General features: G+C 46.1%; 9 protein-coding genes across 9 annotated transcripts; 6 read left to right on the forward strand and 3 right to left on the reverse strand.

Moving 5' to 3' along the window:
* Positions 1-644: 644 nt before the first annotated feature.
* Positions 645-1,842, forward strand: EV420DRAFT_680039 (uncharacterized protein). The gene is made up of 4 exons (XM_060483062.1): positions 645-820; positions 878-1,111; positions 1,172-1,230; positions 1,300-1,842. The coding sequence occupies exons 2-4, from the start codon at positions 901-903 to the stop codon at positions 1,768-1,770; spliced, it is 741 nt and encodes a 246-aa protein (XP_060328050.1). The 5' UTR covers positions 645-820; positions 878-900; the 3' UTR covers positions 1,771-1,842.
* Positions 1,843-3,593: 1,751 nt separating this feature from the next.
* EV420DRAFT_1558143 (uncharacterized protein) lies at positions 3,594-5,303 on the forward strand. Its single transcript, XM_060473727.1, is given in 13 exon segments — positions 3,594-3,756; positions 3,779-3,822; positions 3,878-4,049; positions 4,099-4,117; positions 4,180-4,282; positions 4,330-4,381; positions 4,435-4,511; positions 4,565-4,657; positions 4,716-4,813; positions 4,863-5,018; positions 5,074-5,117; positions 5,170-5,256; positions 5,268-5,303. The coding sequence occupies 11 exon segments, from the start codon at positions 3,779-3,781 to the stop codon at positions 5,239-5,241; spliced, it is 930 nt and encodes a 309-aa protein (XP_060328051.1). The 5' UTR covers positions 3,594-3,756; the 3' UTR covers positions 5,242-5,256; positions 5,268-5,303.
* A 333-nt stretch (positions 5,304-5,636) lies between these two features.
* Positions 5,637-6,572, reverse strand: EV420DRAFT_1630370 (uncharacterized protein; the record flags this gene model as incomplete). The annotated part of the gene is made up of 4 exons (XM_060476115.1): positions 5,637-6,082; positions 6,185-6,329; positions 6,368-6,435; positions 6,493-6,572. 4 exons carry the CDS (start codon positions 6,570-6,572, stop codon positions 5,755-5,757), a joined length of 621 nt encoding a protein of 206 aa, XP_060328052.1. The 3' UTR covers positions 5,637-5,754.
* Positions 6,573-7,879: 1,307 nt separating this feature from the next.
* EV420DRAFT_1558155 (transport protein particle component) lies at positions 7,880-9,102 on the reverse strand. The gene is made up of 6 exons (XM_060473728.1): positions 8,712-9,102; positions 8,544-8,661; positions 8,404-8,496; positions 8,257-8,350; positions 8,142-8,203; positions 7,880-8,086 (listed from the first exon to the last, which is right to left on the reverse strand). The coding sequence occupies exons 1-5, from the start codon at positions 9,056-9,058 to the stop codon at positions 8,172-8,174; spliced, it is 684 nt and encodes a 227-aa protein (XP_060328053.1). The 5' UTR covers positions 9,059-9,102; the 3' UTR covers positions 7,880-8,086; positions 8,142-8,171.
* Positions 9,103-9,134: 32 nt separating this feature from the next.
* EV420DRAFT_1311504 (uncharacterized protein) lies at positions 9,135-10,093 on the forward strand. The gene is made up of 3 exons (XM_060468576.1): positions 9,135-9,341; positions 9,393-9,949; positions 10,004-10,093. Coding segments are annotated over exons 1-3 (702 nt in total). The 5' UTR covers positions 9,135-9,197; the 3' UTR covers positions 10,005-10,093.
* A 1,296-nt stretch (positions 10,094-11,389) lies between these two features.
* Positions 11,390-13,459, forward strand: EV420DRAFT_680144 (glycoside hydrolase family 28 protein). The gene is made up of 16 exons (XM_060483063.1): positions 11,390-11,673; positions 11,731-11,747; positions 11,805-11,862; positions 11,917-11,984; positions 12,037-12,107; positions 12,161-12,194; positions 12,246-12,314; positions 12,368-12,415; positions 12,465-12,559; positions 12,611-12,733; positions 12,787-12,843; positions 12,899-12,991; positions 13,046-13,081; positions 13,138-13,188; positions 13,244-13,313; positions 13,366-13,459. The coding sequence occupies exons 1-16, from the start codon at positions 11,493-11,495 to the stop codon at positions 13,384-13,386; spliced, it is 1,092 nt and encodes a 363-aa protein (XP_060328055.1). The 5' UTR covers positions 11,390-11,492; the 3' UTR covers positions 13,387-13,459.
* Positions 13,460-14,139: 680 nt separating this feature from the next.
* EV420DRAFT_1700728 (uncharacterized protein) lies at positions 14,140-15,042 on the forward strand (the record flags this gene model as incomplete). Its single annotated transcript, XM_060479489.1, has 4 exons — positions 14,140-14,312; positions 14,367-14,672; positions 14,715-14,807; positions 14,835-15,042. The coding sequence occupies exons 1-4, from the start codon at positions 14,233-14,235 to the stop codon at positions 15,040-15,042; spliced, it is 687 nt and encodes a 228-aa protein (XP_060328056.1). The 5' UTR covers positions 14,140-14,232.
* A 3,595-nt stretch (positions 15,043-18,637) lies between these two features.
* On the forward strand, positions 18,638-20,387 carry EV420DRAFT_1558159 (uncharacterized protein; the record flags this gene model as incomplete). Its single annotated transcript, XM_060473729.1, has 7 exons — positions 18,638-18,676; positions 18,822-19,005; positions 19,027-19,169; positions 19,222-19,284; positions 19,336-19,359; positions 19,480-19,503; positions 20,184-20,387. 7 exons carry the CDS (start codon positions 18,638-18,640, stop codon positions 20,325-20,327), a joined length of 621 nt encoding a protein of 206 aa, XP_060328057.1. The 3' UTR covers positions 20,328-20,387.
* Positions 20,388-21,151: 764 nt separating this feature from the next.
* EV420DRAFT_1482032 (uncharacterized protein) lies at positions 21,152-22,241 on the reverse strand (the record flags this gene model as incomplete). Its single annotated transcript, XM_060469839.1, has 8 exons — positions 21,152-21,228; positions 21,338-21,451; positions 21,642-21,652; positions 21,773-21,792; positions 21,939-21,977; positions 22,038-22,052; positions 22,106-22,179; positions 22,205-22,241. The coding sequence occupies 8 exons, from the start codon at positions 22,239-22,241 to the stop codon at positions 21,152-21,154; spliced, it is 387 nt and encodes a 128-aa protein (XP_060328058.1).
* Positions 22,242-23,951: the final 1,710 nt, after the last annotated feature.

The raw sequence follows: 23,951 nt of genomic DNA on the forward strand, positions 1-23,951 counted from the left end.
TGCTAGGATGCCCTAGAATTTTATCATGATGGTTGGCAGTCTGAGGCTATAGGGGGAGTATCCTTGCCGTTTTGTATTCCATCCATTGATGCAAATATTCAATCCGGAACACTCAGTTAGCTTCAGAATTCGGCCTTTCGGTTTCATTCCAAGCCAGTGAAACGGACTGCAAAGGTCTCTCTGATCGATGACCATGGATCCACAATCGGTTTGAGTATTGTGGATTCTCCGCAGCGATTCACAACGCCACGTCTCATTCCTGGTATCAAGCAGTGCTCTGGTCAGAGTGAACTTCGAAGAACGTCTCAGGTTGCTTAGTTATGGACTAGTATTATATGTCCTAATGCTCTGTTGACTATCTAGTGCAAAGGCTGCTTCGCTTGCCATTCAAATGACGAGAGCAGTTATTTTCTCGCAGCGATGCCGGTTGTCTTGTAAATCGCAGTGATATCCATCCAAATCTTTCGGTTTCAATGTGATGCGTACTAACGGAAGATATTTTATATCGAGCCAAAAAGAGACCTGGTAACCAGTTATATCCCAAGCATACGATATCAAACTATATCGCCCAGTGGTGAAATGAATATGTTTTTGCCTCACAGCAACCTGACAGTCAGACTTGCATCCAGGCACCCGGGTATCTCGGGTTCATGAAAGGGTTATGTTTTGGTCACGCGTTACCGTGATTCCGCATGGACTGGTAAGCATCTACTCCTGTTTTTCCCTCCACCCTCCACTGTCTAGCTGCACCGGTTCCACCACATTCTTTTTACTCCCACAAAGATCGCTCTTTTTTCCTTTTAAACCTTTTACAGCCGGTGTAAGTGAGCATATTCCTTCCTCTTCCTATCCATTCCTCAGTGTCATTCTATTTTAGACACGACCGTAAATTCTTCTGCAATGCTTTCGAAATTGTTCGCCATCGCTGCTGTCTCCGCCATTATTGGCGTCTATGCCGACGTTGTTCCTACCGTTCCGGGACCAGGCGACTCGTATGACGAGGGGGCTTCCTGCGTTATAACGTGGACCGGAGACAAATCGTCAACGGCGTGGAAGGACATGGCCATAGAGTTGATGTCCGGGAGTAACACGGCCATGGTGCACATAACAAGTAAGATTTTCGCCCTGTCATCAAAACTGCTGCGTATTAATTATGCCATTTGTAATTTAGCGGTCGCTACAGGACAAGACGGAACGGTGGATGGTACATTCAACTATACGTGTCCAAACGTGAGTTCTATGTTCTCGATGGGATAGGCGACTCCCCGCTTTTCAATTCTAATTCTTATCTGATGGCAGGTGACCCCAAACTCGGCAATTTATTTCTATCAATTCACAGCCCCTGCATCCCCCAACACGACCTGGGTCACTCGCTTTACCATTGCCGCCGCCGACGGTTCGAGCACTTCGCCCGCAAACTCTCTTCAGCCTGACGGTTCCGCTATCCCCTGGGGAGTCGGCGCCCTTGTCGATCCCTCCCTCGCCGTTGCCGCTCCTAACTTTTCCTCGAACTCCTCTAGCCTGACGACTACCGCCAGTGTCGCTGCGTCCTCAGCAATTGCCACTATGACTAAGGTTCAAACTACGACGAAGGCAACGACGCTGGAGACCTCTGATACTACCAGTGCAAGCGCAGAGGAAGCATCCGCGAGCAGTTCTAGCTCGAATACTGCCAAGACCGGTAATGGTGCTGTGGGCCTTGATGCACGGGCATGGCAAGCGCTGATGGCTATGGGTGTATCATCTGTGGTGTTCGCGTTCTTCCTCTAAAACTTAATACCCACTGGGATCATAACGAACCATTTATACCTATCTTATTCGCGTCTTCCTCTGTCTTCCTTCATTTGGTGTGGGTTTGGGCGTTTTCACAAAGTAAAATTTGCGGCATTCACACGTTTGGTTCTCATTAAGAAATCAAACACGCAAAGGTATCGTATTTGCATCTACGAGCAGGTAGCTGATTTCAGAAGTGCAGGGGTATTTTTGGTGGGCAGGAGATTTCCTGCTCGCCTGATGCTGTCTCGGGGTCTTCGATTGCGGGGAACTTGATCGTATGCGTGTGTTATCATCTGCCTTTGATCTGCGCAATCCGTTCCAAAAAGGCTATAGCACGAGCACATGATCCAAGCAATTTTTACTATAACTATCCGTGCATAGAGAGGTTCTATTAACGTCTTCTCACATTCGCGTAGTGGACCCTCTTCCCCTTGGTTTTTCGTTGTTAGTGTTTATGCTGCTATTCTCCCTTAGGGATTCAGGATGAACCTCATGCAGCATTTGCGCTCACAATTCTTTCGAAACTTTTAGCTCTTGCCACCCTTCCCTTCTCGGCTTCCTCGTATTCGATATTATACACATTCATCCCGATACTGATGATATTCATGACCTGAGTTGTTTTTTTTTTTCGCGTTTCATTCTGCGCCTTTGTATCGCTCCTAAATATTAGCTGCAACACAATTTGGGAGATTCATCTATGTCCATTTTCATTCGATTGTGTATTCTGCGACGAGTCTCTACTGTACTCCACAGGACGCACTCAACAGTGTGATTACAACGGTACGAGCCTTTGGGCTTACCGCGTCAGGGCTGTGGACCTAGCCGTTCCTTATTGGGACCTCGCGTCGGTAACACCACCACTAATTCAGATTCTTTACGAGTCAGGTAGACTGGTCCCACCAGTTAGAGACTGAGTATAGTTATGGGCTTGTGACAGTATCAGTGGATGATATCGATATTTGATCATCAATTGGTGCCAAGAAGTTACTTAGATACTTCAAGTTGTTAATTCTCCTTTCTCAGAGCTGCAACGAGGTAGGTAGTTCTTTGGCCAAGATGGCTCCGTACATTGAGAGGGCTACTCGCTACAGGTGAAACATTTGGCTTCAAACATACTAGCCCAGATATACGAAAGCACTTATATCTATTCAAATACACCTCAACGGTATTTTGTGCTCAAGTTTATGGCGCTTTTTTGAATTCTGGAGTTCAAAATGCTGGGGTGAAAACATATGTCGTCAATAAATGACAATGCGTATGCAAGAAACCGATGAATTGCCTGTCACAAAAAGAAGTGGGCGGTTGTATGCTCAGCAAAGGGTCAGCGAATTTTAGATTGGAAAAATAACACCTTACAAGTTTTTTTTTAAATGAGACCTTTCTGTAACTTCTTTCAGCACTTATATCCCGGGACAACGACTCACACGCATATCCTCGCCTTCGAGCCCTTACTGCACGGTCCGATGGCCGGCAGATGCCAAAACAATGTGGCTGTGCAAAAAAAACAAGTACAGTTCTATATTTGGACCTCTCAATGCTTACTTGCCTTCTCACGTCTGAACTGCGCACCGACAAAGGTAGTTTTTTGCCTTGGACAACCCGACCGTCCACCCAGTGGAGTGACCCGTATTTACAAGCGTCGTCAACTAGTCTTCGGTTATGCAATGCCTTCCTTCTGAAGTCTTTCTCGTCCAAGTTCTCCAATGCCTGAGGCCGCCGGCTAACATTCTGTGCATATGCCACGGACTAACACTGGTGCCTAGCCATGAGGTGGGTCGCAGCCAGCCACATCATATGCGACGCGACGGGGCAGTGTTTTCGTGATCACCGCAACCTTAGAATTCTTTTCTTGAGAGCTACGTTCTTCCTGGGAACATTGACAAGGCCTTCCGGTATCAAAGCCTCGCACGCAATGCCTGACCGGAGGTGTATCTCCGAGGTATAAAATCGTTCTTCCATCTAAGGCTTGAGAAGTATTACTTACATTCTCTTCCTTAACGCTATGAAAACGTTGGAGTTGTTTCATTTTGATGAAGTGTCTTCAGGGTGTGTCTCTTAGGTCTTTGCGCTCGAATTGGGACTACTTGACAGGAATATGAAGAGTCGTTCTAGCGATTTCGTGGTTGAATACCTCGATGTACACATCCCAGGTCGCTTTGAGTATCTACTACTTGTATCGCTTCGTGATGACAAAGTGGTTGCGCTACTGGATATTGGCATCGTTGGTCATCGACGGGGCTTGTTCGATCGTGGTTCTGGTCTACACTTACGAAGTGCGTCCTCTTGTGCCCTTGATATATATCGCGTTAATGTGGCTTCCAGCTCCTGGTTAATAACGCAGGTTCGCCCATGTAATAACTTCGCCTTTACACACTCACCACTCGATCAATATGGGATATCTAGATCCATACGAACTAACTGCATGGACCATGCCGTTTGTAGTCTTATTCACGTACGCCTCTGCCTCGATTACGCAGGCATTTTTCTGTTATCGGTATTGGACGATGTAGGTCTCTCCCGGATCTCTTGGATCTCATCCTCAGGTTTGCTTAGCTCTAGGAATAAATGGATTGCAGGATGCATTATGTTTATCATTACAGTAAATGTGAGCCCTTCCCTTAGCCTGCACAAGATATGTTTTGCAAACGGTGAATGTAGACGCTTTTCGCTCTGTTCATTGCCATCTATTTTTCCCTCCATCCGAAGGACCTGCTGTTAGCCTTACCGCTGGCGGTGTGAGTTTGCACACTCTTAGTTTGTTCCTGCCATACACTAACATTAATACAAGCACCGTAATATGTGCAGCAACAGACATAGTTATCGCAAGCTCCCTAGTTTGGGCATGTTGGCACATAGAGTCACCATACGCAACCACAAGAAAGTGAGCATTTTAAGTCCCGATAAGTCTAATTCCTTTCAGTTTTTGATAATGAATATAGCATATTACGTCGTGTCATGATACAGGCCTTGGCTTGCGGCTTCTTAACAGCTATTTCATCAACACTCATGATTGTCTTTCTTCTCGTTGTCTTGAACGGTGCGTGTGCTTCACCGCTTAGCCTTCATTGTTAATTGTCATGGAATAGTACACTATTCCTTCCTTGTTACACTCGGACGCATTTACAGCCTCAGTGTTTTATTAAATCTTATTCTGCTGAAGGGTATGCATCGTAATGATCCATGCACGATGTGGATAGATGGAAGTATTGACATTAATGGACCTGCAGTCCTGGATTCGATTCGTGAGTCTGTCGTTATGTGGTTTTTAAGGGGGACTTACGGAATTGACTGTTGTAGTGTTTAAGAACACGTCAAATGCCAAGACGGGCAATACGCAGTTGGTAAGGGCACAACCCTTTGTTTGTGATTGGATTTGACTTCGATTTTTGTTAGAGTGAAAGTAGCCGCCCCTACCCGACGAGGACTTTAGCGAACGATCAATTTCTTTCCATTCATACTGTTTGATTTTACTTATATCAGATCGCTAGTTCCAGAAGGAAGGCATTGAGTATCCACACCATACTACTCCACGTTCATGTGATGTACCGTATTACAGGTTTGTATCCCATCATACACTGCATAGTTTACCCCTCATATACAACCTTCGTACATATTTATTCGGCGTGAATATCCGATTGTCGTTAATACACATTCGGAGCTGCAGGCCAACCGCAAACCCTCATTGTACTACTTATGCAGGGTGCAACAATACCGGATTTTTGTTACGGGATGGATTATCATTCTTATCACCCACGCATGTACGTTTCTTGTTCTCGATGTCTGAAGGGACCTTAGATGCTCTGCTCCCTGATTTCATCTCTTCAGTCATTTGACAGACGTTGCGGAGTCTTTACGATTATCTCCAGTACGCCAGGACGAGTGTTGGTGACTAGTTAAAAAAGAGAAGCTGGCTATATCTGCCGTCGTTACGCAATTATTTATCTTACGACCTTTAAGGGCTCCTTCCCATCGGTCTGATTATACAACAGTCTCATACTTCTGGAAATCCTTCACCAGCACACCCCACCTGCCTTCGTCCCTCGTCAAGATATCCTCCCATTCCTCGCTGTCCGCGCCATATAAGATACGAAACCACACGGGGTACGCGCTGATCATGAAATTCGCGTACGACACAATATCCTCCATAACATACATATCCCCCTTCCCATACCATGCGTCGATCTTTCCGAAAACTGTTTTCAACTTTGCCCACTCCCTCACCCTCTCCTCACCCTTCAGGATGGTATCCTCCAATTTCTTACCCCCAAGCGTGTTAGCCTCCCTTGTCCTCCTGAAGTACTCCTCACTGACAGGATTCAAAATGAAGTCAGTCTTGATCCGGGTGAACTTCCGGAAAGCGCCAACTCGAAAGTGGGATCATATCGCTTCGTTAAAGGCGTAGTGAAACGCGTTGGTGCCTGCAGGGATGACAACGGGTGTTTCGGGGTAGGTTTTGTCCAGGTACCGGGCGATGGCCGCTGATTCGGAGACGGAGGCACCAGTGGAATGATCGTGCAAAAGGGGGAGAGTGTAATGGGGTGCTACGCCATCAGCTTTGATAGCACTGGCGTGGGCGCTGAGTTTTTTGTACAGGGCTTCGATGTGGGGGAATCAACCCATTCGGTGCGGTATGGAAGGCCTTTATAGTTGAGCACGTATCTGAATACAATATAGTGAGCGGTATGTACTAGGTATGATGCAGAGATATGAACTGACCTGGCTTTCCAGACGTTGGGCGACCAAGCTTTGTTGGAGACAGTCGAGGGGATGTCGTACAAGATGCGGGAGGTGGACATCTTGGGTGATTGACCTGAACTGAGGGATCAGTATATATACTCAGAGACTCTCCCGCTATCTGACGTTCTGGTAATAACATATTTGCGGGCTGACTAGTGCTGACTGATGCATGATGGTCCAGCGCCGGGAAAACGTGCTAGGTGACTGGGGCATCTAGCTGCAAGTTGCAAGCCACTTTATATATACTTACGGAACTTGTATCGGTAAATAATGACCTGCATGAGGCGACACGCTCGGTACGCGAGGAGAGGTACTGCAAATGGTTGCAGAAATTCAAACCCAGAGCCCAAAAAGTCCCAGTGGGACATGCACCTTCTCTCGTCAACGAATCTTATACATCTGACTGATCGCTCGCTAGATCAAACGGTGAAGGTCGTGTCTAGAGACGCGTCAATTTTCTTTGCTTTCCAAGGAGAAAGGGAAAGTAAATACGTTTTCACAACGCTGCTAGCTTTCCAGCATTACGGCACATTGGACGACTAATCTTTGGGTCGTACAGGGAAGAGGTATGGACATTGTAGGTCTGGATAGATTATGCTGCTGGTCAAACGGCCGCTCGAGAGACGATCCATAATCGATAATCAAATTCTCGTGGGGCTTGGAGCCGGTGATGAAATGTCAACGATCCTCTTTGGCAAGCGCGATGGCGTACCATTTTTAGCGAGTAGACAGGCGATACTCTGTTCTCCGGAGGCTTCGTCGTAATACGGAGTCTCGTCTTCTACGCTTGATAAAGAATGCCGCCAATGCTAGCTTTGAGCATGCCTCGTCAAAACAGCCAGTGCGGGAAAGTAAACTGCTGTCAACTTGCTCCTACAGCGTGTAGTAAACCATACCCCGCATTTCTCGTTCCCGTTCATCTATGCTATTGGTCCTAGGTCTACCGAGGAGAAACAAGTCTCCTATTGCTGTAGTACTCACACCAGCACAGAAGGTTCAACAATCTCCAGCGTGCGAGCATGCTCGAGTCATTTCTTCCTGATCTCCAACGTCAAACCTTTTGAAATATCATTGGAAGACGATGGACATACTGAATTGAGGGAGGCAGCTCATTGTGATGCCTAAAGCCCCCCCAAGGTCGAACTATGTCGGTGATTCGTCTTTCAGCGAAAACGGTGCAGTCACATCTGAGATCGAGTTAAGGGATATGTAGATATCAGTCGTGTGCAGACAGTCCGTTGGTCAAGGTATCAGACATCGTCAAACGTGACCGATGCTCGGATGCCGAAAGACAACATTACCTCAGGTTTCTGGCGTCGTTTGCTGGCTTGACCTGGACTCGGTCGTGGAACGGAGTAGACGTTACTTCTGTATAGGCGAGCGGAAGACGCATATCGATTGCAGAACGACTCATTCAAAACAACATCATGGTATTATACCTGTATTCAGAAACGTAATTTCTGTTGCGACGCAGCCCGTTGGCAGCGTAGTGCCCCAAAAGAAGCCTCGACTTGGTCCCATCGGCCACAGGAGTCTTCATGGCTACCTGCTGCATGAATGTATCACGTAGTTCCTAATTCCTGAGTCAGATTCCTAGGAATAGCACTATTAGATCAGGATATACTCACTACACCCGCCACATAGCGCAATTCTTCATTTTACGACTTTGGAAGCTTGACTTGGAAGGTACCTGATCCAAACGATCAGCCAAGAATATGTACGTTCATGATATACAGAACATGCATTGTGGAAGGGATGTAACTTCGGGAGCAACGGTACCATTGTATCCCAACCTTGAGAGGGCGCCCTTGATGATACCAGCTGGTAGAGCGACGTACTACAAAAAGTCATCAATGAGTATAGTGTGATTCTGGAAGAGAATCAGGTCACCATCTTGGCTTGCTGTAAGGCGTCTTCTCGGCCCTTCCAAGAAGAAAGGCGAGAGATTGATTTGAAGGAATTATCCTGAAGCACGTAAACACCCTAAGGAAGCATCAGCAACATAATGCCAATGAAAAGAGAATCAATACCCTGTGATTTGTCCGTAGATTATCAACTTGCTTATCCCAGCAGGCGGTCCAGATGTCCTTGCAGATAAACTTGACAGCGTCGAGTGTTTCGGAGAAAAGCAATTTTTCCAAGCAAAGTCTATGATAAGATTCAGCACAGATAGGCTTCTGCTAGAGCGTGACACGCACCTCTCTGTAAAATTGGCACCGACATGGATTCCAATGGCCTCCAAACGCATCCGTACTGCCTCCTCTGCCTCGGTTGCTGGGTTCGCTTTGGCGGTGGCACTATTTCGCGAAGCAATGCTAGTTAACGAGTCCCTAGGGTTATCCTTGAGGGGTAGTGCTGGTACCGGTGGTGCTGGTGGAGGTAGTAGTCCAGACTCGACCATCTCTTGCTCGACCTTCTTTGCGCGAGCCGTCGCGACGGCTGAAGATTCTCGAACGGCATCGACGAGCTCTATCATGAAGTAGTCCATCATTGCACCATCAACATGGCGAGTAGGCGGTTCTGCCATTGCCGCTAGGGATGCCATGGTCGCGAGGGACGAAGCAGTGGTCACGGTGCAAGAAGAATTACATATATTCGTGGGAATATCAAACACGCCCTATCTTCGTTCTTCTCACCGTCACGGCCATGGTACAGCAAACGTTCTTTTATCTGCTACCACCACCATGCCAGCCGACCCACTCTCTTCTCTGGAAGTCCGGCGAGCTGCCCGCGCAGCAGTGAAGATTCTCCAAGATAGCGGGTATGAATGCTGTCTGTTCGGAAGTGCTGCTTGTTCGATATTCGGCATGAGCGGTAGAGACCCCAATGTATGCATGTTTCGCACTATTTTTCGTTGCCCCGCTTGACTTTCTGTGTAGGATGTGGATCTCATTGTCCTCGATAACGACGTCCATGCCGAAGACATCAAGGACCTCCTCGTTGAGGCGGACAACAGGTTCTACCTCAAGCGGTCCGTTAATCCTCAGGCGACGTATCGGGTGTTATGGTACGCACTCCGGACTAATGCCAAAGGCCGAAGGACACGCTCCTGTAAAGTGGACATCCTTACACCTGGGAACTCGACAGACCTTCAAATTCCGTTCGTGCCCTCTAGTCGGATAACGTATGTTCAGCGTTACCGAGATTTGCCTGTCATGCCCTTCATGTGCTTGATGTTGATGAAGCTTCGTGGGTGGGAAGATCACTTCGACTCGGAGAAGGAGTATATGCAGGAGAAAGAGCCGATCGATGTGTCGGACTTGGACGAGCTGCTGGATTTGGCTAAGGACCAATATCAAGTGCGAGTAAACCTGCCATCAGAGCAGTGGATTCCGCGCTGGTTCATTGAAGAGAGTCGTCGGAGAGTGTCACGATTTATTGAGAACTACCCTGAGTTTGAACAAGGGTGGATAGATGTTGGATTTACGTTTTCTTGGTAAGTGGAGGCTTCGTGGTTATCAACTAGCTTCTAATACGTCTCTTTTCTCAGATTATACTCATTGTCACAACTATCACTTTGTATCTGATTCTCATTTATGCATGAATTGACTTGTAGCCATATTGAACACCGTCAGTGCTTAAGAATTTCCACTAAGGAACTCTCTTTTATTAGAGATATTGAGCCATCATGCACGGTGCGTAATGCCTCTTTACCTCCAGTGAACTCGCTCAGCTGACTCTGCTGTAGCATGCTCTCGTAAATGTTAGTGTATGGTTACCGACATTTCGCCACCGCCCACATTTGTGCTATGTCAGAGAAAAGGATGCCCGATTGCCTTCTCGAATGACGCATGCAGCCTCGACTCCAACAGGCCTGAGAGCATCTATAACTAGACGATTCGACGACTTTCTACTGGTGTTTACTATACATGAGGGCCGAGCGCCCTTTACAGCCTCTGGTTAAAAGATTCTGCGAGGTTCTGATATCAAGAAAAGACTCCAGTGCGCGTTGCCTTATTTAAATACACCACTGTTGATTTATAAGTGTTTGTGATACAGCCACCTTGAACCGTTGCTCGATAACGCCGTCGCGCATCGGCAAAATACGTAGCATAGCGACACTCAGTTAATATCGTAAACACCGTCATCTCAACTTCTGGTGCCGAATTTATTTCCTCAAGGAGATTCAGTTGAGCTCGTTGAGCTTTCGGAATGGCGCGTCAAAGTTGTTCGTTAACCCTCTGACATATTTCCCCGACTCTTCTCACCAGGTGATCATTTTGCGCAGTCAAAAGGCGGACTGATTGATCCAGTTTTTCTATCCGTTTGGTCTGGGCTACATTCCATCGGTTTTTCTTGCATTTCCACATTTTGCGTATACTAAAATAGCTCCCATCCAGGAGCAATCGTGTTCTTCAGGAACATGTGGGTCGTATGCTATTGCACTAATGTTGCAAAAAGCGGGGCTTTTTGTATCCAGATTTCGGAAAATTAGACCGCGCCGCTTAGGCGGAAGATGGTCTGGGTGATCCTGGGGCTCTGAGGACGAACAGACTGGCTTCGGATACAAAGTCATGGTGCTTACATCAAGGGCGCCGCAGAGAGCTTTGGTACGTAATTTGATACGAAGCTGCAAAAGTTGTGTGCGTTCTTACGACCGTTTGTTCAATACAGAGCGCATTGAAATCTACCTCAACCCCACGCGTACGAGTCAAAGGTGAACCTAGACGCCTATACTTTCGGACGGAGACCTTGTTACTCGGACTTTCGGATTGCTTTCGGACGATACCTATTGGATCAAAGGGGACCGGCCGGACCGTGTCGTTATGGTAGAATGAAAACGTCCCACGCGATATTTTGCCAAGCCCTGTTTCGATATGCAAATCGTCCATGCTTTCTTTGCAGAAGTTTATTTTTAGGCATTCACCTCCGTGAATCTTCCAGCACAGTCTCTCGAACGGTATAAAAACCAGGATATGTAGAGGTTGGAGACTCAGCAGCATCTCTCGTTTGCTTTCATATCCTGCATCCTGGTCATCATGTTCCAACACGCTTTCCGCCAATTCGTCTTCACCGCCGCGGTGCTCGCACTGGTGTCGGCCATCCCGACTGGAGAACTTGAAGAGCGTGCAAGCTGCACAATCTCTTCTGTCTCGACTGCCTCGGACATCTCGAGCTGCTCGTCGGTCACCATCTCGGCGTTCACTGTTCCCAGCGGAAGTAAGTCCAGGATAGTTCCTTTATTACGCTTCCTTTCTTGCTTACGGCAATCTCCAGGCACCTTGACGCTCTCTGTACGTTGCTTTTGAACTTGCGTCGGTCTGAGAAGTATAACTCATGCATGCCATTAGCCCAAATCAGGTGCAACTATCACCATGGCTGGTGACATCACCTTTGCCAAGACATCTAGTGCGTACTTCTCATAGGCGTTTGACTGAAATCCGACCGTCGATGTCCTCCTAGGCGATGGACCATTGTTCACCATCGACGGTGATGACGTCACATTCAATGGCGCGGGATACTCATTCGACGTGAGCAGCATTTCATGGTTTTCCCGCTTCAAGGTTTAAATGTCTTCAATAGGGAAATGGTGCCGAATACTGGGATGGTGAAGGCACGAACGGTGGTGTCGACAAGCCTCATCCGTTCTTGAAGTAGGTCCCTTTCGTCTTCGCCATGGCATTCGAGTGCCTGACAGCGCGCCTAGGTTCAAGGGCTCCGGTACCTACTCCGACTTTACGGTGAGCTACCATTTCTCTCTTCTGCTGCATGACGCTGAACGTAAACGACAGGTTTTGAACAGCCCCGCCCAGGCTATCTCTATAGGCAACAGTGACGGCCTCGTCTTTGACAGCATCACCGTATGTTTGACTTCTCTGGCTCGCGCGTTATTGGCCTCAGACGTGCTTTCTAGGTCGACAACAGTGATGGTGATACCGATGATCTTGGTCACAACACCGATGTGAGTACAAGTCACTATGACCTCGTCGCGAAACGCTGATAGCCTGCAGGGTTTCGATGTCTCCGCTGACGACGTGACTATTCAAAACTCTGTCGTAAAGAACCAGGATGATTGCATTGCTATCAACGATGGCTCAAGCATCATGTACGTATCATTCACTTGTGACAGCACGTCCTTACCCGGTGTGTTCGTTAGCTTTAAGAACAACAAGTGCTCTGGTGGTCATGGAATTTCGATCGGTTCTATCTCTAGTGACAAGTCCGTCACCGATGTTACCATCTCTGGCAACACCGTTACGGATTCGATGTACGGATTCAGGTAAGATTTCCTGGGCTCTATTGCTGTGCCACTCTTCTGAATCAGCACTTTAGAATCAAGGTCAAAGCCACAGCCACTGACGCGTCAGTGTCCGCCATCACGTACTCTGGGTGAGTACTACTTAATTTCAATTCGTCAGGCTCTCTCTTATGCTTTTTTGTACAGAAACACCCTCAGCGGCATCGAAGAGTACGGTGTCTTGATCACCCAGTCCTACCCTGATGATGAGGGTACCCCAGGAACTGGTGGTCCCATCTCGTGAGTCAAATCCATGCCTGGGCGATGAGTACAGCTTTTGATATAGTCTGGCAGGGACGTGAACTTCACTGGAAGCACCACCACTATTACGTGAGCATGTGCCCCCTCAATTGATTCCTTACCGTGCTAACGTCACTGTTTGCTAGGGTCGGAGATGACGCCAAGCGCCTGGCCGTTGACTGCGGAGCCTGCTCCGGGTAAGCATTCGTGTTCATACAGCAACGGAATGTATTCTGATCCATCCGTCTGCAGAACTTGGGACTTTTCCAAATTGAAGATCACCGGCGGATCAGCAGGAACAGTTGATAGTGACGATGCTACTGTATGTATCGATTTCTTCCTTGGTGTCGACGCTCTACTGACTTTAAGCATAGATTTCTGGAGGCACTTACTAAGGCCGCTGATTTCTAATTTCTGTCAGTTAATAATAATATTCTTTAATATATTCTTGGTTATTATCTTCTGGAATTTCTGTCGACCACAAGGGCCGAACCCTGGCAGAGGAAGAAAGAGCTCGATCCTTGGATTGAACGCACACCTCCTGATAACTGAAATGAGCCATTAACCCTTTCTCTGGATACGGCTGTAATTGAATCCCGAATTGTAGATAGATTACGGTGGCAGTGTGACGGCTCGGCCTAAAATGTTTGGCGTCCATTGCCAAATTGGGACTTGCAGGACTTGCCACGCTTTGATCACTAATATCATGATTCATAAACCCTGACGCAACCGGTGAATACTACTTCGATATCATTAATGCCAATTCAACCCTGGATTCAGTTTGGGGTGCGCATACTCTCAATTTGATACCTCTGTTGATACTTGACCTCTAATGAGCATCAGAAGGCACCATGTTCTCCGCCAACTGTCACCGCTTGGGTGTAAAAAAATAGCCCTGGAAGCCATGAGTCTACTATATTCGACTTCTATTTTCTTCTTCCGGCAACTTCCGGCATTTTTGAGGCTCGGGGCTGCATCAAGCTGAAACTGTCTATTGGAGCTTCGAATAATGCGAAACAGCCATCATGTGTTCAGGATGTGTCAGAAAAATAGTAATGTTACATGTAAGCCTTCAAGCTTCAAGCTTCACTGGTCACCGACGGGAATCCGATGGAGTTCATCAAGTAATTATCAATCACCCCACTCACATGACAACCCCCAAGAGGCTCAAGTGCTCAGGGGCCGACCCCATTGAAGCCTTATATACTGGCAGGAGTGATTCTTGATTCTCAGTGTTCAGTATGTCCACACCTACAACTTTATACGATATACCCTCGATTGCCTCGGGCAAAGCCTGGTCCCCTAGTGTCTGGAAAGCCAGGTATGCACATGTCTATTACTATGAGAGATGCCTATTTACATGTATCTATCACAGATACGTTCTCAATTACAAGGGCTTACCCTATCAAACAGAATGGGTCGAATACCCTGACATCGAACCGCTCTACGGGAAAATCAGGGTGAAAAGCCACATTACTAAGCCCGATGGTGTAACACCCTATTACACTCTCCCTGTCCTCCACGACGCGTCAACCGGAGCTGTCATATCTGACTCAGCCGAGATTGTGCGATACCTTGATAAAACCTATCCTGATACGCCCACCATCATCCCCTCTGGAACCGACGCATTCCATTATGCTTTCAATGAAGCTCTAGAAAACAATTTCAGTGCACTTTGGCAGTTTGCACTGGTCAACACCCACCCCATCTTAAATCCCTGAAGCAAAGGGTTCTTCAGGGACACCAAGGAGAAGAATACATTTAAGGGGAGGACATTCAAGGAAGTGGCTCCAAAGGGCGCCGATAAGGAGAGGGAGTGGGCATGACTGAGGAATGATTTCAGGAAGATCGATGCCTGGATGAAGGAGGATGACAAGTACTTCATGGGAGACATCATTTCCTACGTGGATTTCACTATCAGCGCGTGGCTCTTGTGGATCCCCATTGTTTATGGGGCAGATAGCAAGGAATGGAAGGATATATTGACTTGGCATAAAGGAAGATGGGGAGCCTTGGTAAAGAACCTCGAGAAATATGAAGTCGTCATATAGGACACTGCCAATAGATAGTACGTGCCATGTGACAAAAGTTCGGTCTGTGAATGACGATGCCAGGCTCATATTGATAACGAGTCGCGAAGGTGTAGCCATCTGGCTGACGAGGTTTACTGTTGAGCAAAATAAGCTCTAGACAGTCTTTGTCTCTCTTGCCAATCTTGTACAGAGATTGCCACAAGGTGTAACCGTGTTTTTGAAAGAACTGTTGAAGTGGTTCACACTTCCAGAGGCTGCAGGATCACGGTGGGAAAATTGCCAGAAGTCCAGCATCCGTAATTTATCATCCATCGCCGTAGAAAGTGCTTTGATCCACCAATATTTTGAGTACGGGTAGGGCATATAGATACTTTATCCATAATCCAATGATAGCGTCCGGACTTGGAGTGACATTCTATTCAGTCATGGTGGCATCAGGGAAGGTAGCTCGAATTAGAAGAAGGGTAGGAGAATTGTTGATTGGCCTAAGGATGATCGATCAGGCGCTGAAGATGAGCCAAAGGTTTGACAAGGCGGATGAGTCAATAAAATGTACTTAATTCACTGCTGCCCGGAATGGAGCTCCTCCATCCCATGACCATTTCCATGCCACTGTCGCGTTTAGGGGGTTTGCTGAGAATGAATGCTGGTGGTGGGCTGCCATGCTAAGGTTCAAAGGAAACACAGGAAGAGACACAACATTCAATATATGTGCATCAGGAAGGAGGATGACTTACACACCACAATCAATTAAGCTGTTAACCCCGAGTACATGAGCAGAAATGCATCCTTAATTCCAAGCCTCCTGTCATGTCCTGCAACTCAACCCACCTCATCTATTATCCTCTACGGCTTCCACGCAGTTCCCGTTGAGATCATCTGTCATACTATTGAAAGAAAAGCTGCTGGGCCAAACAACAACACCTTCCATGGATGTACGGATGATGACTAGTGACTGGCTACCCTTGATAATCGATCGTGACCATGACATGATAACCCTCCATTGCCTTCGCCTCCAAGCCCCAGTCAAAAGTCTGGAGACGTAAGGTGATGCCCACAGATGTGTGTTGATTTTTCATCTACCTGCATATGCCGGTCGATGTCCATCGATGCTCTAGTCATATATGATATGCATAATAAGAAAGAAGTGTGCACAAATCAATCCGGAGTCATCACAAGTCGCCAGCTCGGTTTTGTTCGTGGTCCCCTGGGGTGTTTCTGACGCCCGCGTTTATCGTACCTGATACCACATGTGGAATCACAAGTAAGTCCCAATCAGGACTCCCACACCCATCCTTTCCTTCTTACTACTACCACCTCTCCTATTCATGCCGCCTTTTTTTCCGTCTTCCTGCTGTCGCCTTGCCATCCCTGTCATGCAATACTGCACTATCTATTGCTTCTCTCACCATGGGCCACCAACAACGCACTGCTGTTTCCATATTCGGGACCATTAGCAATGGTATGTCGCTCATTCAGTTTCTATTACTCATTATCTCATTCAGAACGGTCTTCAGAGTCTTGTTCGGCGAAGCAAATCACTTATTTGTGCCATGGTTGGCACATATATCCAGTTGTATGGAATGGCGACGAAGGAATCGATGTGACATGCGTGTATCGGGTGAGTGCTTTTTTTGTTTCTTATCCATGCTCTCATCATTTTTTCTGCTATAGTAACTGACGGTCCTAAGCATTTCCGCACCTGTACTTGTCGCCCTCATTACCACCTACGCCGTTCATGGTGCGATTTCGGCCTTCTGCCTATATCATGATATCACGGACTGACGCCGCCCGGTTGCATAAATCTGTCACAGTCTGCTGAAATCCACAATCTCTCATCCCCAACGCTGATTATATCTGTCATCAGGCTACCAGCGCATACTCTCCAGACTCACTCTGCACGGAATGGATCCTATACTGTTGTACAATGCCGATTATTAGAGATGTGGTGGTAGAATATGTCTGGGGAGGATCGGGACTTGGACTTGGACATGTATATTATAAATATGCCATTATACATATACATGGATGCCTACAGATGCGCACAGACAAAGGTCAATAATGGTCTATGAGCATTGATTGACGTCAATGCAAAGGCCATGAAAAGGCCCATTTTTGGACATCTGCTGATGTTCATCGATAAATCTATGATCATCTATGGTTGTCCACCGATGTCCACAGAGTTTTGACTGGGTCCAAGCCCTCAAGCAAAAGGGAGAATGGTGTCTTCTCCTTGAATGTGTCACCTCCCAATGAATAAGAGCGAACTTAGGCATGCTCTCCTCCCTCTTTCGCACAGGACTCGGATATGCCACGCCCCGCGACAGCCCACCACTTCACATTCATGCGCATATATCGGGCTCCAGTCGTTGCAGTCATTTCGGGTCGTACGGGCTACAATTTGTATGGAAGTGAGCTGTTCAACGACCGGTTTTATGGTGCAGTGCAATGAATGTATCCTATGCTTGATATCCTGCGAGATGTTCCTACCAGAGGTCACGTTAAACGTTAATGGATGACAATACGAACACACCCTTGATAGTGCCTTCATGGTGTTATGAACATGTTTTGTTCCAGTTAAACTGAGGTAGCGAGAATGCCAGTCAGTCACCAAGGACCGCATACTATATAGAGCTGATGGTGGATGAAAAGGAAGAATGATCGGCCAAAAATTGCCAACTCTGTGTTCTCTTTTGGGACCACCGGTTATCTATGGCTTCTCACCAACACTATCATCTTTCCCTGTCCATCTTTGTGTAGAATCGGATAGTATATTCTTCCAATGAGCTTTTTGAGAAGATAATTACGCACTTCCTTTCATGAACGAGCTTGAATTCAACGGACGTGATGCTCACCTCCAGTCGCGAGATCGGTCCATGGTATCAACCACGATGGAGTTCATACTCCTCCCAATGGTAGGGAGGCAGGAGTTCTAATCTTCTGGCAGTGTAATGTTGAATGTTGGAGATCAATCTAAAGATTATCACCACCTTGCTCGTGCTCCTGATCCATGACACATTTCGAATGGCCAAAGACAATACAGGAATGGCATGACAGATGCTGGAAACCAGAGGGCAGTTGGCCATACGATCTCTGGAGACAGTGAGCCACTTCGAGAATTCTTCCAGGAAAACGGTTACACCTTGTGGATAAATATGAATGTTCAGGGCTTGGAAAATGAGTATCAACACCATCTAGATCTTTTCCTGCCAAATGACGAACCTCGTCGACCTGATGGATACACCTTCATGAGTCGTTATCAATGCGAACCAGGCATCGACATTGGAAGAATGAACTTTTGCCACCTCGTACGTTCAATCTTTTGGGAGCTTTCGGTCCTTCTTGCTCATTACCAAGCATTCAGAATAATATTCACTGTCTGGCGCGCACATAATCAGGACGTTCTCATTCGTTTAGTCAGCATTGAGGGCGACCACCATGGGAACGAGCACTATGAAGCCCTCCGACAGCCTCTCTCAAGGACCAACTGCTTTTAGAGGAGATAACTACTCACTTCCTCTCTTGAACTGAACTCGAATTCGATGGGCTTAGATTCGCTGTTTTCCCTCTTCTTTCTCAAAGCGGGTGCCAGTCTACACCGTGGTTCTACAACATGGAAGAGATACTTGATTATCTGGTGCAAATATTCAGAGTATGGCGATCATCTAGACATTCTTGAGTTTAAATGAATCTGTTGTTTTCTTTTTGCCAGGGCGTCAAGTACTGTCATGACAACTTGATTGTGCATCTTGTACATTTTGCCACTAGCTGACTATATGACACTGAAAATACTCCAGGATCTTGACAGCGACAATATACTCTTCAATGATCTAGGAGCCCGAATGGAGCCTGATGGAAATACCCAAGCTAATGTCACTTGGCCATTTCGGTCTCAATTCCCTATTCGATATTATATCACCGATTTCGAATTGGCGGTTTGTTTCGATAAGGACTCAGATCCTGCGAGCAGGAAAATCACCGGTCTGCCGAATGTCTGAGTAGGAAGAATGGGAGAGTATGCTCAAGAATACGCCCTGGAAATGCTGGTTGGCGATCCCTATTGTCCCTTCAAGGTGGATGTGTGGTATTTAGGCCAAATGCTTAACAACGACATGAATACAGAAGTGAAAGGCTTCATCGAAAAAGTGAGGAGTATTTCTAATTGACAATATGTTCAAACTTAACCTTCTCCTACAGGAACTAAAGGCTACTCGAGAGGATGCATCATTCGATGATGTATTTGGGACATACTTCGCCGAGGCAAGTGGAAAATGTCAGGACACCTGTTGACGTGCTGAACCTCTGCTCTAGGACGTCTTAGATATGGACAAGATGGTACGTATCCTAGTCCTGCCTTCCGTTCACTACTAATCTAAACTTCAGATGAAAGTGTTTGATGAGGTGTGTGCTATTAATATCAATCCCCAACACATCTCATTGGCATGTTCCTCACAGTATATGAGCACTGGCGGAGCGGAAGTGAGTCTGCCATCTTTTTCTCAAGTAAACATTTGATGGACTAACTTGCAGGGAGCAAATCCCTTACACACGCAAACAACAAGGATATGTTATGGATCTGCCGAAATCCGGAGATGTGAGCACGAGGTGAGGAGTGATGATCAAAATGAGGTATGATTAATTAGAAATGATGTACGTCGTTAGGGAATATAATGGATTCCGGCGAGGGTTCATGAGGAGACCTGAGAGGTCCAGTTTGTGAAATAAAGGAAATCAGTAAGTGCGAAGCAATTACTGAAGGAAATAGCCGGTAAGTGTGGAGCAATTACCGATATAGAAAGCCTGTAAGCGCGAAGCTATTACGGGCCATGGGTGAAGGCAAGCGCTAAGCATAACCTTCGGGTTGGTGTCAGAAAGCGCTAGGCGTATCCAACGAGTTGTTCAGCAAGCGCTAGGTGTAGCTGAGGGTTCACGCAGTGAAGGTGTCCTGAAAGTGGTAGATTGGTAAAAGCTGTCTAATACAATGTTACCTACGAGTTTATATACTAAGGAAAGATTAGAGTCATTATTATTCTATAATGTTCCATAATATTCTAGTATCAATATGAAGAATAGAGAAAGTAAGAGAAAGTACGAGCGAGTCACTACTAGGACCGAGAAGGCCGAGTTCAGGGCATGTGTTGACTCATGCACCAAATCAGTGGATACCCAATATCCATAACAGGATAGCATATTCCCTCCTCGTCATGATTGCTCAAATGCAGTCATCGACACCTGAACAAAGACCAACACTCCAGGAGCTTTTAGATGATATCACGTCTTTGCAACTGAAGCTGCTCCCCTGACTGGTATTGTCCGATTACATTGGTACTCGAAGGAGAGGTGTGGAATGGGATAAGTGGTAAACTTGATATTGTCAATAGACACAGCCAGCCCCTGATAGCATTCCGTACATGTTGCTGTCCTTTACCACGGAAGAACCTACAAAAAGTACACATTTGTTGTCAAACGGGGATGGATCATTCAGTCATCTAAGGCCTTCATTGGCAAGTCCTTTTTTCAGTTTCTAGGGTAATGATGAAACTAGAGGCAAGTAGCGAAATTCCCACATACAGTTACAACATATATGATGCAGTGTGCGAAGATGGTGTAACAACACTTCATGTAGGATATATCATTCTTGGACATCAGCAAAGAAAAAACCGATCTAGCTTCTCTCTACTCAATCTATGTAATATCGGGACCCAATATTCACGACATATTTCCTCGCCCATAATGATATCACTCATTCGTGTTAGCTCTGAAAGTTGCTAATTCCTCTCCTTGGGAAGACTGAATGATGGCTGTCGGAATTAGCCTGCCTCCTGAAGACCTGAGAAGCATACAATTTATTGTGACACTCATGATCGTCAGGCCCAAGCTGGGAGTCTATATCCAAGGTAGCAGTCAATGCTCATCGATTTAGACAACCATGTGAATGTACTAAAATCGCAATAACTGGGAGGGAAAGGAGCACTCTATAAACAGGCAATGCTGAATATGTGCAAGGAGGCATAACAAAGGAGGATGCTTACATTGCGAAGTAGAGAACCGTGTCTTGTAAGAGTAGACATATGATAGGCTTCGGGACCATACTGAAACTGGCCTGTATTTCGGAACAAGAGCGACCTTAGACCTCCTGATTGCCTGATTCCATAACATGCTGCAGTGATGAAGATAATAGCCTCATATATTGCAGTCGGTATTCTGGACAATAAATTGCAGTGAGGATCATAATATGTGATGAAGCACTCACGGGTATGAATAGTTTGCTCCACCGGAGACAAAGTATACAGACATCATGATAGATACACACGTGCTGCAGGTGAACAGGCTAAAGAAAATCCATAAGAGGTGCACTGCTGCTTGCCCATCATTGCCCAGATTCTGAGGATAAGGATACTTTCGATGACAAGGAGCTGCAATGTCACTGTATGTGGATGTAAAGTTATGGAAATATTTGAATGATAATAAATGGAAGCAGTACCATATATAACTGAATCAGGTTTCAGTGCTCATATAACAGAGATCTGATTCTGCCCACGATTTGCTGGCTGCAGAGACACGGTGCACATCATAAGCCCTTAACAATTGGTGTAAAAAGAAGCGCAGATAGGTACCTTTTCCGCATCTGCACTTGAGGCTCAGAAAAGAAGTCAGACTATCCAAACTGGACTAACTGATATGGATCCCACAGCTTATATTGGTCAATGAAGAATTAGAAGACTTTGAAGCCATAAACATGACTCACTTTATCTCCAAGTACTTCGTCTAGTAGGACAAATTCAGTAGCTAGAGATGATGACATCGGACATGACTGCACTGATGACATCCCAGATCCATAAAACGAGTCCCAGATAGGCAATTCTGAAATATTAACCTCAATGACTTGTGTCTTCCACCTGAAAGTAACTTACAGTAAAGAATAAAAATTTGATCCACGACCTTCTTGAAAACTGTGCATCCATTTGTTGGGTGTGAAAGAGAGACAAAGCCTTGTTAGAATGAAGACGTACCCAAAAGAGAGTGACCTTCAAGCCAGTTAATGGAAAGTTCGCTATGATAGGATTGGGTGAGAGCGAACCTCATCATCGATGGTTATAAGATAGTCCCATGAGATCAATGACCATGTTATAGCTGCGCTTTGGTCAGAGATACCTGAAGAAGAAAATATACTACCCACAATGTACAACCCCACGGATAGATATATCCAAATCCATCTTGTTGTCGATAAAGCGAATGCAGGCTCACAGACACACTCTTTATAGTGCATTGTAAGCATGATCAACAATCAACACAGCTATAGTTCGACGTTAGACCATGGGAACCAGGAGGAACAAATGCTGTATGATTAATTAATGATGCACAGCACAGTATTGATTGTAGTATAGATTTTTTCATCCCATATGTCTCGTAACGCTGACTAGTACTATAAGATTGATGCTGCACCATCAAGAAGAAGGGCATGCAAAGGAATCACTGGTGGGGCCTCTTGAGGCAAGGAGTGAGATGAAGTAATTCTATGCTTTGATGTCGGACCTGCACTGTATCAATCACTAGAGTTGAGCTAGGTGGATCTTCTGGCATGGACGTGTCAGCGAACAGGCTCTTGGCAGAACCAGGCAGATTCAGCCTCGGATTGTTGACTTGGTAGAATCAGAGAGAACGGAGCTCTAGAGACTAGGTATACATAACAATTTATAAGACAAGACTGCAGGAGAAGGGGGGAACTAGTTGTATTGGAAAAAACAGGCAAGATGGAAGGAGGAAACACATGGTGCGTTATGCACACAGCCCAAAGCAGCTTACATCACTAGCTTGATCCAATGTCCATGGACCCAGGTATCTGAAGATGATCAGCCTGCAGTGTTGTCCTGTTTCACGAAGTCAAACCTCTGATTGATAGTACTATAGCCATTGTAATGTGGCCTGCAAAGTCTCACCATTCTGAATGTCCTGTTGCTTTGTCGAATTACATATTTGCCTAGTGGAATCTGGTAACAGTGTGCTGTAAATATTCTCTTGGACTCTTCATCAAATATCCAAGCCGCTCACATGCTAAACCTCATCTCATTATTGAAACGAATGTGAGACGTAAGCTCAGCAGTCAGAAGAACAGAGCCATCACCCCCTAATTAAAACTAATGCCGATGTATCTAGCCCAAGAGGAGAGAAGAAAATTGGTAGACTTCAGGTAGAGCTTTACTGAGTATCTTAAGAATACATTTCAGGCTGTCGGATTGACAGGTAGACCTCGGGGAATATTAGTAGAAAGAGATACTGAAATATTATGTACCACATAGGTTATAAGGCTACTATCATCAACCTAATACAATCTGCCAGAAATCTGTTCTCAACGTCAGCAAAGAGTCGCAGCTGGCAGGGGGTGGATTCTTACAGTAGCATCATCGCTATTCGACTGTTTCCACTGAGCCGCCAGTGATCTTCAATTTCGAGAAGTCCCAAGTTCTACATGTTGAAGATATCCAGTACTGTATACCTTTTTACCTGTTATCTTTCACCGTCATTCGTTCTTACTTACTATATATATATCACCCCTGTCCTTACTCGATCACCTATATAGCCTAGCCGTCGATACCCGTGTACCTCAGTCATTCCACCTTCGCTGTGCCTGACTGAGGTATGTATACCTTACCGTCCTTAGCTTATAACATACTCACACTCATTCGTAGATCTATACTTATATCCTCTGTCTTTAGGTACAGTACCTTTCAATATAGTCGTTCCACCTTTGCTGTGCCCTGACTGAGATCTATACTTATATCCTCTGTCTTTAGGTTATGTCGCCCCATTGCCTATAACTCAGTCAGATAGGATATGCAGCAAATTTTATCGACTCAATATACCATGGCCCACTGCCCACACTTACCAAACCACACACCTACCCAACTATTACTGTTGAATACACC

Source organism: Desarmillaria tabescens (assembly GCF_030435595.1).
Source record: "Desarmillaria tabescens strain CCBAS 213 chromosome Unknown EV420scaffold_30, whole genome shotgun sequence".
Lineage (NCBI taxonomy): Eukaryota > Fungi > Basidiomycota > Agaricomycetes > Agaricales > Physalacriaceae > Desarmillaria > Desarmillaria tabescens.